At 50.2% G+C, this 17,276-nt stretch overlaps 1 protein-coding gene across 1 annotated transcript in view; it reads right to left on the bottom strand.

Annotated features, from left to right (window-relative positions):
• The window catches only part of tut4 (terminal uridylyl transferase 4), a 112,175-nt gene that overhangs the window by 67,542 nt on the left and 27,357 nt on the right, over positions 1-17,276 (bottom strand). Inside the window, exons 6-13 of the mRNA XM_072438270.1 lie at positions 11,095-11,272; positions 10,932-11,020; positions 10,795-10,846; positions 10,657-10,726; positions 10,441-10,567; positions 9,078-9,197; positions 8,701-8,877; positions 7,770-7,944 (exon numbers count right to left, since the gene is read on the bottom strand). Coding sequence (XP_072294371.1) covers positions 7,770-7,944; positions 8,701-8,877; positions 9,078-9,197; positions 10,441-10,567; positions 10,657-10,726; positions 10,795-10,846; positions 10,932-11,020; positions 11,095-11,272 — 988 coding nt within the window. The remainder of the gene's footprint in view (positions 1-7,769; positions 7,945-8,700; positions 8,878-9,077; positions 9,198-10,440; positions 10,568-10,656; positions 10,727-10,794; positions 10,847-10,931; positions 11,021-11,094; positions 11,273-17,276) is intronic.

Genomic DNA, 17,276 nt, shown 5'->3' on the forward strand with positions numbered 1-17,276 from the left:
ACTCAAGCGGGCGTGGCCTGTCCGTCTGTGAGAGTCAGATCCCTCACTTCACCATGGACTCTTCCAGGTTTCTGCGCTTATCCCAAAGAGGTTATGCAGTTTTTCCCGGCCAAGAAGGAGGGTGAAAGGATGGGGGACGTCCGCGTCATGGCCCCTACACCTGCTCCTCATCCCCAATCGACGCTCTCAGTCACTCCTCCCTGCTCCAATCAACGCACAGGCGGCAGCATTTAAGCGCTCAGGCTGATGGCTCAGTCGCTTCAAACCGTATCTGCGACCCACCACCTCCCCTGCTCCTCCTCATCTATTATTCTCTCCACATCTACCACCACCAGTCTCCAGGCTCCGGGGGGAAAGGTATCTAATTCAATCAGATCATGGAGGGCCCATGATCACTACGCCTTCCACCGGGGTCTGAGCGCCAAATAAACTTTGCAATAAAGTTCGCTAAAACATCTTTTCTGCTTTTATGTCTGAGTCTCTCCAGGGTGAAATAAAGGCTTATCTTATCTTAAAATTGGGATTTGTTAAATTAGAAGCATTAGCAGGTCAAGTTATTTTAATCCAAATATCTGAACAGGTCATCTTACTTATGACCAGAGAGAGGAGACAACCCAAATCAAGCAGGCATCCAATAACAGCCATAAATGGAAAAACAAAAAAGTAATCAAAAAGTAAACAATTGAGTCCAGTCCGTCAAATATGTCCATTTTCAAATTAAGTCCAAATGTAATCTTTTCAATTTTATGAATGTCCATTATGTTTGTCCAATCCTTTATTGTCGGTGCATTTCGATTCACCCATTTTTTTAAGCGCCTTTTTTTTCATGTTCATGTTTACTCTTTATATGCTGCCGTTAGGTCACATGATCAGGTCACATGGCATTAACTTTGTCTGTTTTTATCAATGAAACCTGATCAGAGCGATCAAGTAGACAGATGTCACGGGTTCGTGTTTAGCTTCCGTGAAAAAAAAATGATGGCACAGTCGAAAAATTCGAGTGGTGATTTTTATTCACACTCAGTCCCAAAAACAGTGGTAAAAACAAGGTATTTACAGGATCCAAAAACAAATTTACAGCAGCGACAATAACCAGGTCTCATTCCCAACATGCTCTCCTCAGCTCTCGGCCTCAACAATGAGCAGAGCTCCTTTTAAACCCTTAGCCCCTCCCTTGGGCAAACCAATGAACCAATGAGAGGGGTTAAACACAAACATTGTAAAATCAACATGAACCCCTAAAAATCATACTGTCCCTTTAACTTGCACTGCAGTCTACATGGCCCTCCATATGGCTCAGACAATAACAACACAAGAAACAGTCATAAATAACAAAACACACATTGCAAACTAAATGGCCGAGTCCTCTAGTCATGTGACCAGACCAAGCGCGGCAACTAGCGCTTTAAAACGAAAGTTACATATGTAACTACGGTACTATGAATCCCGGATGACCGCCAGAGGGCGGTGCTGAAGCACTGAACGTTCCCTTGGCACATGCGCAGTTCGAGTAATTATACCAAATGAGTCACACCTGTGACCCTGGATGGCGCCCCAGAGGTAATATATTCCCCCGCCGTCAATCACTCCGTTCTCAGAATCTTCTTGCAAAACCGCAAGGATTTGGAGTGACAGAGCGCCTCTGGCGGTCATCCGGGATTCATAGAACCGTAGTTACATATGTAACTTTCGTTCTATTTCATCCCTACTGACCGCCAGAGGGCGGTGCTGAAGCACTGAATGACATAATACCAGCAATGTCACGAAGAATCCCAAGCACATACCTCACTGAGAAGGACCCGGGGATTCCTGGAGAACCACACCAAGAGGATGTGGAGCGGCCACATTGACGCTGTAGAATCTGGCGAAAGTGCCCGGCCCCGTCCAAGATGCAGCCTCGCATATAGTTCCCAATGGAACGCCCTTCATGGCGGCCCAGGAAGTGGAGACGCTTCTGGTGGAATGAGCCCTCACGCCGGGCGGAGTCCTGCCACACCGTAAGCACGGCGAATCACATCGTCAACCCAATGCGAAAGACGCTGTCTGGACAGTGGACAGCCCTTCTTAGCACCACCGTAGCATTCGAACAGCAGGTCTGAGCGCCTTATGTCTGCAGTTGCCGCAATATAGGCCTGCAATGCCCTCACTGGGCACAATGACCGGAGCCAGTCCCTGCCTTCTCCAGCTGGAGGCTCATACCGAGCCAAACTCAAAGGCCGGTTGCAATGAGCGCGGGACAACAACTTGGGCAGAAACGTCGGATTCTGCCATAAGGTGACACCGGAGTCATCCGAGCGCCATCTGAGACATGTGGGACTGACCGAAAGGGCATGTAACTCACTGACTCTTTTGGCGGAAACCATGGCCATGCAGTCTTCCCAGACAGCCATTTAATGTCCACCTGTGCCAAGGGTTCAAATGGAGGTTGGCAGAGGGAATCTAACACCACTGACAAGTCCCATATTGGAGCACGTGGAGCGACGGAGGGCCGCAACCTACGAGCTCCCCGCAAAAAAAGTTAAACCAAGTTATGACTCCCCACAGTATGATTGTTGACCAAACCATGATTACAAGATATGGCAGCAACATATACTTTCAGGATCATCAAGGAGAGATTGGAGAAACTCCAAGATAAGAGGCACCGAACAGGACACCCGGTCCTCACCATGGGCAGAACACTGGGAAAACAGTTTCCACCTGTTCTCATACTGCTGACGAGTAGAGGCAGCCCTGGCATTCCGAAGCGTTTGTTTAACAGCATCGGCGAGGCCAGTTAGCCGCCAACGGCCAAACCCACAGCCGGAGGCGTTGAGGGTTCGGATGCCAAATCTGACCCCTCAACTGAGACAGTAGATCTCTCCTGACCGGAAGGGACCAAGGAGGGCTGCGGCACAGGCTGGACAGTAACGGAAACCACTGCTGTGCCGGCCAGCACGGGACTATCAGCAATAGCCTGTGACCCTCTTGGAGGACCCTCTGTAGGGTGGGCCAAATCAGTGGAAGAGGAGGAAATGCGTACAGAAGGCCCTGAGGCCATGCGTGTGCCAGCGCATCCTGGCCTAAAGAGCCCGGTGCCCTTGCGAGGGAGAACCATAGCGGGCAGTGGGTCGACTCTTCTGAGGTAAACAAATCTACTTGCGCCTGACCAAAACGGCCCCAAATCGTGTGAACCACCTCGGGGTGGAGGGACCACTCTCCCGGAAGGGGTCGCTGCTGTGAAAGAAAGTCTGCCACGGAATTGCTTTCTCCCGGCAGATACACAGCTCTCAGTGTGGACAGACGAGGCGCAGCCCATCTCAACAGATTGCGAGACACCTCGAGGAGGATGGTTGATGTGATAAACCGTGGAGGTGTTGTCCGACCGAACCAGAATATGTTTCCCTCTCAGGTGTGGCAGGACATGCCTGAGAGCCAGATGAACAGCACGCAGTTCTAAAACATTGATGTGATCCAAGCGATCCCTCTGAGACCACATCCCTTGGACCATCCTGTGCTGCCATACCGCAATCCTGTGGTGAAGGAGTCGGTGGTAACCACCTCCCTGCGACACACCACCAATCCCATGGGGACCCCTCTCGCCAAGTACTGCCTGTCCCTCCATGGGGCCAGTGCATGCAAGCACTGCCACGTCACCCGAAGCGTTCGCCTTCAGTGCCGTGTAGCGTCCAGGTGGAAGCTGTTCAGCCACCGCTGCAGAGGACGCAATGACAGAAGGCCGAGGGGCACGATGCGTGTAACGGAGGTCAGCTTCCCCACAAGTTGAAGAAACTCGATGAAAGGGTGCCGACTGCCAGGCCTGAAACGAGAGACCATATTTTGAATGTCGTCCAGCCGACGAAGTGATGGACGAGCCTTATTTCACTCTATTCCCAGAAATGTGGCCTTCTGGGATGGGACCAGGTTGCTCTTCCCCATATTGACTCTGAAGCCCAGTTGGGTCACATGAGTCAGCAGGCGAGCTGTATCCCGGATGACTTGCGCTCGGGATGGGGCGCAGATTAACCAGTCGTCCAGATATGGTAGGACTTTCAGTCCGTTGGCCTGCAAAGGCGCAAGGGCTGCTTTCACACATTGTGTGAACACAAAGGGAGAGTCCGAATGGGAGCACCCGGAATTGCCAATGGCTGCCTAGATTGGCAAACCTGAGAAACTGCCAATGTTGAGGTGCAATGGGCACGTGGAAGTAGGCATCTTCGAGATCTACAGACGTGAACCATTCCCCGTCTGTGAGTGACTGAAGAACCTCTCCTGTGGTGAGCATGTGGAATGGCAACACCTTCAGGAAATGGTTGAGTCCCCTGAGATCCAAAACGGGACGAAATCCGCCTGTCTTTTGGGGCACGAGAAAATACGACGAGTAGTAACCTCCGGGTTGCAGCAGAGGCCGCACCCTTGGCCAGGAGGACGGATAGCTCCTGGGTCAAAACTTGAGCTTTTGCCGGGTCGCTGATCATAGTCATCTTGACCCGGCCTGACATGTGTGGCCGGCGTCGGAATTGCAGTCGATACCCATGAGTCAAGGTGGAAACCACCCATGGGGCCGACGCCTGAGCAGCCCAGTAGCTGAGCTGCTGATTGGAAAAATATCCGATGGCCAGCCTGAATGTTTCAGTTTCGTGCCCCTCGGCCCCTAGGGGCCCTGGGGGGGCGGCGGCCAGTACCCGAAGGTCTTGGCTGGTGTCCCGGTTGGCGTGGGGTGCCGCGAAATCCCCTGTCAGGACCCTCTGTGGGTAGCGTACCCCACCAGACCAACTCCGTGAAGGTGGCTGAAAACTAGGGCCAGCCGTCTGGCGTCTCACAGACCGAGGGGTGGGCCCCGCTCTGTTGAGGCCAGAAAGTTGCTGCCTGGTCTGTCGGGCGAGAGCAGTCCGTTCCAACGCTTCCACGGCAGCGGAGCCAAACAACTCTCCGGGCTGCACGGGCACACTGCGGAGGGTCCTACGGCACGCCTCAGTGAGGGGAGACTGAGCAAGCCAGATCTGTCGACAGGCTTGAACAAGGTAAGACATAACTCTGCCTAGTTCCCTCGTCATAAGCGCAAAAGCCGGTAGCGCTGTGTCACAAAACATATTTGCAGAAGTATCAGCGGCATCACTTCCTTGAAGGGAGGAAGAGAGCGCCAGCATCATATGAGCCAGTGAATTGCCTAAGCGACCAGCCCGCGCACCGGTATTATACGCCTTAGTCACCAAGTTGTCAGCTACCCGACATTGGGACCGAGGACATCTAACGTCCTATTCGTAATGCCTCCTCAGGGGAAACAATGAGAGACGCAATGGCGGGTTCAACAGCAGGCATGCGATCCAGACCGGCTGCCGATGGATTATGCATAGCGGCCAGAACCCGTCCGTCTGATGAGAGCCTCGAAAAGGCGCTCGGATCTCTCCAGCAGGCATGCATTTCTTTAAGATACTCCGTAGACGGTGGCACTACAAAAGGCGTAGGAGCACGCCCCCGCCTGAAAAAAGCACTGGCAGAGCCGGGCTGCTCAGGCTGCGGAATCTCCACCTGGAGAAGCCCCAGGGCTTTACGCAGGACATCCTGCATGGGGCTATCGCCTGAGCCACTAAAACTTCGAGCAGAGTCATAAGAGCCATCCCCAGAACCATGGAAGGATGGTGCCCCCTCCTCATCTCTAAAATGAGAGGCAGATGCTGCCACGGAGAGAACATCGTCCTCCGAAGCAAGAGTGGGCATGGATTGGTAAGAAAATCCAGCCTCAGCAGCATGGGAATCCACGCGATGAGCCTGCAACATGGACTTCATCGCTTCTAATTCAGCCGATAGCTGCTCCACCCTGGATGTCAGGCCTCGATCTGACTTGGCCTTCTTTTTTGCAGGGCCATCAGTGCCTGCGGGCTCAGAGAGGCGTCTTGTGCGTCTGGTAGGGGGAGCTCGGCCAGAGGGCGGGAGGTCATTGTCACCAGTCAAGGTCAGCTCTGCCAACCTCAACACTCTAACCGCCTGTGGCATATAACTGCAGTTCATGCATGGGTCATCCGAAAGCGCCTCCCTCAGGTGGTCAGGGCCAAGGCAGGTCGGACAAAGGTCATGACCATCATCAACATGAAGCGCCGACCCACAGTTCACGCAAGAATGGGAGCCATCCATGGTCTGGCCCCAAATTCAGCGTGTACCAAAGCCAAAAAACCGGGAGCGGGGGCGTGAACGCTGCCGTCACCGATTAGGGTCACACGTTAATAAAAAACACCGGTAAATAACAGGCAGTATCAAGCCTGTACAAGAGCCAACACTGGGAGCGGGGGCGTGAACGCTGCCTTCACCAATTTAGGGCAAATAAACTGAGGTAGGGGCGCAACCAGCGGCCCTAAACCCCAGAGAGAAAACAAAACTAAACGTTGTGTACAGCTAACGCTCAAAGCGGCTTAAACTTACACAACCACTAACACCGTTAGCAATAGTACAGCCTGTCTAAGACGGCAAAACGTACCTGAAATGACAGGAGAGGGTGCGCGAACGCCGCCTTCACCAGAAACAACGCGAAAACAAAACTACTAACACCGTTAGCGATAGCACGGATGCGATCAGACAACGTTATGTGGCGTGGGAGAGGGTGCGCGTACACCTGCCTTCGCCAACAACCCACAGCAACGTAACACAAATAGCAGTTTAAGAAATACCTGTAAATCTCAGCGAAAAATAAATTGTCGCAGTCCTCGGAGGGCGAAATCCGCAGCTCCAACCACAAGGTAGTAGGACTTCAAGCGACTGAAAAGTCAAGTTCTTAGTAATACGAACCGCACGCGAGAAGATAAAGAGGACGGAGTGATGGACGGCGGGGGAATATATTACCTCTGGGTGCCATCCAGGGTTACAGGTGTGACTCATTTGGTATAATCACTCGAACTGCGCATGTGCGAAGGGAACATTCAGAGCTTCAGCACCGCCCTCTGGCGGTCAGTACTGATGAAATAGAACTGCGCCTCGGCATTGTGTCTGGTTGGCCCACCGGAGATGAGGCAGCAGCGGCAGCGGCAGCGGCAGCAGCAGCAGCAGGTGAGTGCGGTGCGTAGGCACTGAGTGTGTGCGAACGCTTTACAGCGGGGAAAAGTGTCTGGGCAGTGGGGAAACAGTTCAGGGAAGTGAAGGTTCATGATTCAACTAATGGGCGGTTCAAAAATAAGAGCGCACCGCGCGCACTCCTCGCGCACTCTGTGCGCGGCACTCTGGGACCGTGAGAGAGCCGGGGACGCACGCCGGGGAGAAGAGATGACGGGCGGTTAGGGCGCACCGTCACACTTAGTGCTTGTGTGAAAGAGATAAAATCCTGGATGACACTAGCAGAGATCATTTCAGCCATTATGTCCTCTAAAACCTCAACTTGTGTCCTAGACCTTGTGCATTTTCTGAGATTTTATAATACCTCGATGGCGAGTCTGTGTTTGTGCGTCTGTTAGATTTCGTACCTTCGATGGAGAGTCTGAGTTGTGTTTGTGCGTCTGTTAGATTATGTACTTGGGGGCGGCAGTAGCTCAGTGGTAGAGTGCTCGTCTTCTGATCCAAAGGTCGGCGGTTCGACTCCCCGCTCGGTCAGAGCGGTCAGATCCACTGGCCCGCAGGTTGGCGGTGCGATCGCAGCTGCCGAATACTGACGTTGTGGGCGTATATCTGGGGTGTGAATGTGTGTGTGAATGGGTGACTTGATGCAAAGGGCTTTGACGGTAGAAAAGCGCTATATAAATGTGGCCATTTACCATTTACTTTCGATGGAGTCTACGTCGTGTTTGTGCGTCTATTAGATTTCGTACCTTCGATGGCGAGTCTGCGTCGCGGCCAGCCTTTGGCCTCACGGCTCAGCAGTTCTTGGACTCTGATGCTGATGATGAAATCCTCCAGAGCAAACTCCAGAGTGTAAAACCTGAACAAGTCCAGCCACAACTGCCCCACACAGGCCGAATCCGGGCACGACATGGTCAGAGAGCTCTGAGGAGAGAAACCCAGACCAGGGTTAGACCAGAGAAAGACCAGGGTTAGACCAGAGAAAGACCAGGGATAGACCAGAGAAAGACCATGGATAGACCAGAGAAAGACCAGGGTTAGCCCAGAGAAAGACCAGGGATAGGAGCGAGGGGAAGGAGGAGCGAGGAGGGGAGGAGCAAGGGGAGGAGGAGCTAGGAGGGGAGGAGGAGCCAGGAGGGGAGGAGTACAGCTGGGTTCAATTCAAAGCTAAACAGGTTAAAACGTTCCTCTTTAAATGGCTTATGGTAAGACTTATGGTCAGGCCAGTAATAACAGAAATATAAAGCTACAGTTTCAGCTCCGCTGCCCGAGGAGAAACTCTGGGGGAGTATGGCAGCTTCTCCCAGAGTCTTCTACTTTCTCTCTCCTCTTTGCTAATTTCCTATGAACATCGATTAATCCGTTTTTCACTGTCACCCCTTGAGGCACCTGTCCAGTCTGTCCCTTCACCTGTCCAGTCTGTCCCTTCACCTGTCCAGTCTGTCCCTTCACCTGTCCAGTCTGTCCCTTCAACTGTCCAGTCTGTCCCTTCACCTGTCCAGTCTGTCCCTTCACCTGTCCAGTCTGTCCCTTCACCTGTCCAGTCTGTCCCTTCACCTGTCCAGTCTGTCCCTTCAACTGTCCAGTCTGTCCCTTCACCTGTCCAGTCTGTCCCTTCACCTGTCCAGTCTGTCCCTTCAACTGTCCAGTCTGTCCCTTCAACTGTCCAGTCTCTCTCACCAGTCCTTCAGAAGAGCGCGACTCAGGTTCTGCTTTAGTCCTGGCCTCGGCGGCCCCATGGGCCCTGGCCTCGGCGCGCTTGTCGTTGTTTGCTTGGTGTTCCCAGCGCACAAAAGCCTCCTGATAAATCCCTGTGAGGTGAAACTCGTCGACACGCTTCACCTCAAAGCCAGAGATCTGAAACACAAACAAAGAGGTTTTGGATCTCAAGGAGATGCTTCTGATTAAATAAACGTTTTAAAACAATTAACAAAAACGGAGAAACACCAAGAACAATAAGCACTGGAGAAACGACAAAACAATCAGACACTTTGATTGACATCCTGCACCGGCCCATGAACTTCTGAGCTTCTGCATGAGAGGAAAAGAGGACTCACCCAGGGCCCGATGTAGACGGGCAGCACAGGACGAGCTCGCTGTTGCAGGAAGAAGATGACCATCAGAGCCAAAGAGTAAGAGGGAATCCCACCTTCAGCCTGATGATCCATGTGACACAACTGGAACAACGAGAAACATCACATTCAGTAATAAGAATTACAGCCACTAGCGGCGATGATGGCTCTTGCCCCGCCCACGCGTCCACCAACCAAACCCCGCCCACCCGACACTACCGCTGTATCGTCATGGACTCCGTATCGATCACATCACGTATCGATCACAGTCACAGTATCGATTTTTATTTTTTTTTTTAAAGATTTTTGTGGCCCGTAGGCTTTAAACGAGGTGGAATAGTACTTATGGTCTGCTGTTTGTGCTGTGCTCCTCTGGCCGAGGTGAGAAGGAGCTGTGGACCTGATCAGAAGCTCCTCTGGTCGAGGTGAGAAGGAGCTGTGGACCTGATCAGAAGCTCCTCTGGTCGAGGTGAGAAGGAGCTGTGGACCTGATCAGAAGCACCTCTGGAGGTGAGAAGGAGCTGTGGACCTGATCAGAAGCTCCTCTGGTCGAGGTGAGAAGGAGCTGTGGACCTGATCAGACGCACCTCTGGAGGTGAGAAGGAGCTGTGGACCTGATCAGAAGCTCCTCTGGTCGAGGTGAGAAGGAGCTGTGGACCTGATCAGACGCACCTCTGGTCGAGGTGAGAAGGGCCATGAAAACACATCAGTGACGTGATGCGTTATTGAAAAAAAGAGGAAATGTTTTCGATGGCGTGCCACGCCCAGACTGAAGGGATATTATTACATGTTTAATACATATGTCAGTGTTTCTAGAGGTGGAAAGGTTTTTTTTTTAGCTCAATCGGACGAAGAGAAAAAGTTCAATCAAATATGGCCGACTTCCTGAGCGTCACACTTGCGATGCCGTTTGTGATTTGCTCTGTCATCGTTCCAAATTCCATGTGCCTAGGCCAAATCTGCAGAGTCTCATTTCCTATCCTTTTTTGCTGAAGGAGGCGCTGTCGAGTCGGGTCGGACGATCTCGAGAGCTGAGAGCATCTACACCCCATGTGAGACTTTCCGTCGACGTTCAGGGTTTCAAAAAAATGCGATAACAAAACGACAAAAAAATAATAAGAAGAAGAAGAAGAAACCAATGAAGAATATTGGTTCTTGCCATTTTAATGACTCGGGCCAATAATAATATATAAAGATCCATGTGAAAGAGCTGAAACACACGAGCATGAGAACACCACGTGTACAGCTCGTGTAAACACACGTAAGGGGATTTGAGCCTTGGATACAGCGCAGGAGACTCCAGATCTCTACTTTTGACTAAGGAACAAGGACATTTCGGAGTTCTTACTCGAGCCCAGTGTCTGAAGGCCAGGACCAGAGGAACCAATCGCGGCTCGAGTTTGGACAATGCTGCAAAGTGATTGTTGGTGAGGCAGGCCACGTCGTTTCCTCCGCTCACTTTGCACACGAGGCCGCTGTGGACAAATGCCAAACATTTACATCTATGTGAGAAGTTTGTGCCTTCAGATCTGCTTTGCACAAGGACACAATGGCAGAGTCGTACCTGTCAATGTCTCGGCAGAACACAGTGGGAACCTTGGCATGGAAATCAGACTCCACTTCTGAGAAATCAGCTGTAAAATACAAATAAACCGTTAGTGGAGCCGTACCCCCTGAAAGGTCTGTGCTGCTAAAGACTCACGGCTGGACTTGAGGATCTCCAGGACCTGGATTAGAACTTCAGGCTGAGTCATCTGAAACAGACATGTTCAGACACATCTTCAGCCTCATCTAAACAAACACTCCACATTTCAAAGGGAAACAAATGAAAAGCCTCACGTTTGGAGGAACGGACACATCGATGTTCAGATCGGAGGTTTTAAAAGCGAAACGCGACAGACACGAGCCGTACATCCGAAGGACACAAACTGAAGAACGTCAACAAATGTTTAAAACATTTTTAAAGTCAAATAAATCAAGTTAAAACAGTTTCATGCTGAACCTGGGAGCCGCGTCTGGATGATCTTCTCCATCTTCTCCACAACGTTCTGCCTCGTTCTGAAGTCCTGCTCCGACAGGCCAAACCTCTGAGACGTTTTAGTCACGGCTCGATCCAAAGCCTGGACCTGACCCGGAGGAGGAGGAGGAAGAGCTCGCAGATCGTTCTCCTCCTGCTTCTCCTGGAACACAGGAACACAGAACATGGAACTCGGGAACAAGGAGATGGAACACGAGAACATTACGATGGAGCTCGAGAACACGGAGATGGAACTCGAGAACACGGAGATGGAACACGAGAACGGAACACGAGAACACGAAGATGGAACTCGAGAACAGGAAGATGGAACACGAGAACATGAAGATGGAACTCGAGAACACGAAGATGGAACTCGAGAACAGGAAGATGGAACACGAGAACATGAAGATGGAACTCTAGAACACGAAGATGGAACTCGAGAACATGAAGATGGAACTCGAGAACAGGAAGATGGAACACGAGAACATGAAGATGGAACTCTAGAACATGGAGATGGATCTCGAGAACACGGAGATGGAACTCGAGAACAGGAAGATGGAACACGAGAACATGAAGATGGAACACGAGAACACGAAGATGGAACTCGAGAACAGGAAGATGGAACACGAGAACATGAAGATGGAACTCTAGAACATGGAGATGGATCTCGAGAACACGAAGATGGATCTCGAGAACACGAAGATGGAACACGAGAACACGGAGATGGAACTCGAGAACACGGAGATGGAACTCGAGAACACGGAGATGGAACTCGAGAACATGGAGATGGAACACGAGAACATGGAGATGGAACACGAGAACATGAAGATGGAACACGAGAACATGAAGATGGAACACGAGAACATGAAGATGGAACACGAGAACATGAAGATGGAACACGAGAACATGAAGATGGAACACGAGAACACGGAGATGGAACTCGAGAACATGAAGATGGAACACGAGAACATGAAGATGGAACACGAGAACACGAAGATGGAACACGAGAACACGAAGATGGAACTCGAGAACACGAAGATGGAACACGAGAACACGAAGATGGAACGCGAGAACACGAAGATGGAACGCGAGAACATGAAGATGGAACGCGAGAACATGGAGATGGAACACGAGAACATTACAATGGAGCTCGAGAACATGAAGATGGAACAAGAGAACACGAAGATGGAACTCGAGAACACGAAGATGGAACGCGAGAACATTACAATGGAACACGATAACATGAAGATGGAACACGAGAACATGGAGATGGAACACGAGAACATGAAGATGGAACTCGAGAACACGGAGATGGAACTCGAGAACACGGAGATGGAACTCGAAAACACGGAGATGGAACTCGAGAACACGGAGATGGAACTCGAGAACACGGAGATGGAACACGAGAACACGGAGATGGACCTCGAGAACACGAAGATGGAACATGACGATGGAACACGAGAACATGAAGATGGAACAAGAGAACATGGAGATGGAACACGAGAACATGAAGATGGAACACGAGAACATGAAGATGGAACACGAGAACACGAAGATGGAACTCGAGAACACGAAGATGGAACACGAGAACACGAAGCTGGAACTCGAGAACACGGAGATGGAACACGAGAACACGGAGATGGAACTCGAGAACACGGAGATGGAACACGAGAACACGGAGATGGAACACGAGAACACGGAGATGGAACTCGAGAACACGGAGATGGAACTCGAGAACACGGAGATGGAACACGAGAACACGAAGATGGAACACGAGAACACGACGATGGAACACGAGAACACGACGATGGAACACGAGAACATGAAGATGGAGCTCGAGAACATGAAGATGGAACACGAGAACATGAAGATGGAACACGAGAACATGAAGATGGAACACGGGAAAATGAAGATGGAACACGAGAACACGAAGATGGAACTCGAGAACACGAAGATGGAACTCGAGAACACAAAGATGGAACACGAGAACACGGAGATGGAACGCGAGAACACGAAGATGGAACGCGAGAACATGAAGATGGAACACGAGAACATGAAGATGGAACACAAGAACATTACAATGGAGCTCGAGAACATGAAGATGGAACACGAGAACATGAAGATGGAGCTCGAGAACATGAAGATGGAACACGAGAACATGAAGATGGAACACGAGAACATGGAGATGGAACACAAGAACATGAAGATGGAACACGAGAACATGGAGATGGAAGACGAGAACATGAAGATGGAACACGAGAACACGGAGATGGAACACGAGAACACGAAGATGGAACACGAGAACACGGAGATGGAACACGAGAACACGGAGATGGAACACGAGAACACGGAGATGGAACACGAGAACACGGAGATGGAACACGAGAACATGGAGATGGAACACGAGAACATGAAGATGGAGCTCGAGAACATGAAGATGGAGCTCGAGAACATGAAGATGGAGCTCGAGAACATGAAGATGGAACACGAGAACATGAAGATGGAACACGAGAACATGAAGATGGAACACGAGAACATGAAGATGGAACACGAGAACATGACGGAAAACGAGAACATGAAGATGGAGCTCGAGAACATGAAGATGGAACACGAGAACATGAAGATGGAACACGAGAACATGACGATGGAACACGAGAACATGACGGAAAACGAGAACATGAAGATGGAGCTCGAGAACATGAAGATGGAACACGAGAACATGAAGGAAAATGAGAACATGAAGGAACACGAGAACACGGAGATGGAACACGAGAACACAAAGATGGAACACGAGAACACGAAGATGGAACACGAGAAAATGAAGATGGAACACGAGAACACGAAGATGGAACAGGAGAACACGGAGATGGAACACGAGAACACGAAGATGGAACACGAGAACACGAAGATGGAACACGAGAACACGAAGATGGAACACGAGAACACGGAGATGGAACACGAGAACACGGAGATGGAACACGAGAACACGGAGATGGAAGACGAGAACACGAAGATGGAACACGAGAACACGAAGCTGGAACTCGAGAACACGGAGATGGAACACGAGAACACGGAGATGGAACGCGAGAACACGGAGATGGAACACGAGAACACGGAGATGGAACACGAGAACACGGAGATGGAACGCGAGAACGTGGAGATGGAACACGAGAACGTGAAGATGGAACACGAGAACGTGAAGATGGAACAAGAGAACGTGAAGATGGAACTCGAGAACACAGAGATGGAACACGAGAACACGGAGATGGAACACGAGAACACGGAGATGGAACACGAGAACACGGAGATGGAACACGAGAACACGGAGATGGAACACGAGAACACGGAGATGGAACACGAGAACACGGAGATGGAACACGAGAACACGGAGATGGAACTCGAGAACACGGAGATGGAACGCGAGAACACGGAGATGGAACGCGAGAACACGGAGATGGAACTCGAGAACACGGAGATGGAACGCGATAACACGGAGATGGAACGCGAGAACACGGAGATGGAACACGAGAACATGAAGATGGAACACGAGAACATTACAATGGAGCTCGAGAACATTACAATGGAACACGAGAACATTACAATGGAGCTCGAGAACATGAAGATGGAAAACGAGAACATGAAGATGGAACACGAGAACATGACGATGGAACACGAGAACATGAAGATGGAACACGAGAACATTACAATGGAGCTCGAGAACATGAAGATGGAAAACGAGAACATGAAGATGGAACACGAGAACATGACGATGGAACACGAGAACATTACAATGGAACACGAGAACATTACAATGGAGCTCGAGAACATGAAGATGGAAAACGAGAACATGAAGATGGAACACGAGAACATGACGATGGAACACGAGAACATGAAGATGGAACACGAGAACATGACGATGGAACACGAGAACACGGAGATGGAACTCGAGAACACGGAGATGGAACTCGAGAACACGGAGATGGAACACGAGAACACGAAGATGGAACACGAGAACACGACGATGGAACACGAGAACATGACGATGGAGCTCGAGAACATGAAGATGGAACACGAGAACATGAAGATGGAACACGAGAACATGAAGATGGAACACGAGAACATGAAGATGGAACACGAGAACATGACGATGGAACACGAGAACATGAAGATGGAACACGAGAACATGACGATGGAACACGAGAACACGGAGATGGAACTCGAGAACACGGAGATGGAACACGAGAACACGAAGATGGAACACGAGAACACGACGATGGAACACGAGAACATGACGATGGAACACGAGAACATGAAGATGGAACTCGAGAACACGAAGATGGAACGCAAGAACATGGAGATGGAACACGAGAACATGAAGATGGAACACGGGAAAATGAAGATGGAACACGAGAACATGAAGATGGAACACGAGAACATGAAGATGGAACACGAGAACATGAAGATGGAACACGAGAACATGAAGATGGAACACGAGAACATGAAGATGGAACACGAGAACATGAAGATGGAACACGAGAACATGACGATGGAACACGAGAACATGACGATGGAACACGAGAACATGAAGATGGAGCTCGAGAACATGAAGATGGAGCTCGAGAACATGAAAATGGAACACGAGAACACGAAGATGGAACTCGAGAACACGAAGATGGAACGCAAGAACATGGAGATGGAACACGAGAACATGAAGATGGAACACGGGAAAATGAAGATGGAACACGAGAACACGAAGATGGAACTCGAGAACACGAAGATGGAACTCGAGAACACAAAGATGGAACACGAGAACACGGAGATGGAACGCGAGAACACGAAGATGGAACGCGAGAACATGAAGATGGAACACGAGAACATGAAGATATAACACAAGAACATTACAATGGAGCTCGAGAACATGAAGATGGAACACGAGAACATGAAGATGGAGCTCGAGAACATGAAGATGGAACACGAGAACATGAAGATGGAACACGAGAACATGGAGATGGAACACGAGAACATGAAGATGGAACACGAGAACATGGAGATGGAAGACGAGAACATGAAGATGGAACACGAGAACATGGAGATGGAACACGAGAACACGAAGATGGAACACGAGAACACGGAGATGGAACACGAGAACACGGAGATGGAACACGAGAACATGGAACACGAGAACATGAAGATGGAACACGAGAACATGAAGATGGAGCTCGAGAACATGAAGATGGAACACGAGAACATGAAGATGGAGCTCGAGAACATGAAGATGGAACACGAGAACATGAAGATGGAACACGAGAACATGAAGATGGAACACGAGAACATGGAGATGGAACACGAGAACATGAAGATGGAGCTCGAGAACATGAAGATGGAGCTCGAGAACATGAAGATGGAGCTCGAGAACATGAAGATGGAACACGAGAACATGAAGATGGAACACGAGAACATGAAGATGGAACACGAGAACATGAAGATGGAACACGAGAACATGACGGAAAACGAGAACATGAAGATGGAGCTCGAGAACATGAAGATGGAACACGAGAACTTGAAGATGGAACACGAGAACATGACGATGGAACACGAGAACATGACGGAAAACGAGAACATGAAGATGGAGCTCGAGAACATGAAGATGGAACACGAGAACATGAAGGAAAATGAGAACATGAAGGAACACGAGAACACGGAGATGGAACACGAGAACACAAAGATGGAACACGAGAACACGAAGATGGAACACGAGAAAATGAAGATGGAACACGAGAACACGAAGATGGAACAGGAGAACACGGAGATGGAACACGAGAACACGAAGATGGAACACGAGAACACGAAGATGGAACACGAGAACACGAAGATGGAACACGAGAACACGGAGATGGAACACGAGAACACGGAGATGGAACACGAGAACACGGAGATGGAACACGAGAACACGGAGATGGAAGACGAGAACACGAAGATGGAACACGAGAACACGAAGCTGGAACTCGAGAACACGGAGATGGAACACGAGAACACGGAGATGGAACGCGAGAACACGGAGATGGAACACGAGAACACGGAGATGGAACGCGAGAACGCGGAGATGGAACGCGAGAACGTGGAGATGGAACACGAGAACGTGAAGATGGAACACGAGAACGTGAAGA

This window comes from Eucyclogobius newberryi, unplaced genomic scaffold, assembly GCF_026437365.1.
Source record: "Eucyclogobius newberryi isolate DKJ021-1_F unplaced genomic scaffold, fEucNew1.0.hap1 SCAF_9, whole genome shotgun sequence".
Taxonomy (NCBI): Eukaryota; Metazoa; Chordata; class Actinopteri; order Gobiiformes; family Gobiidae; genus Eucyclogobius; species Eucyclogobius newberryi.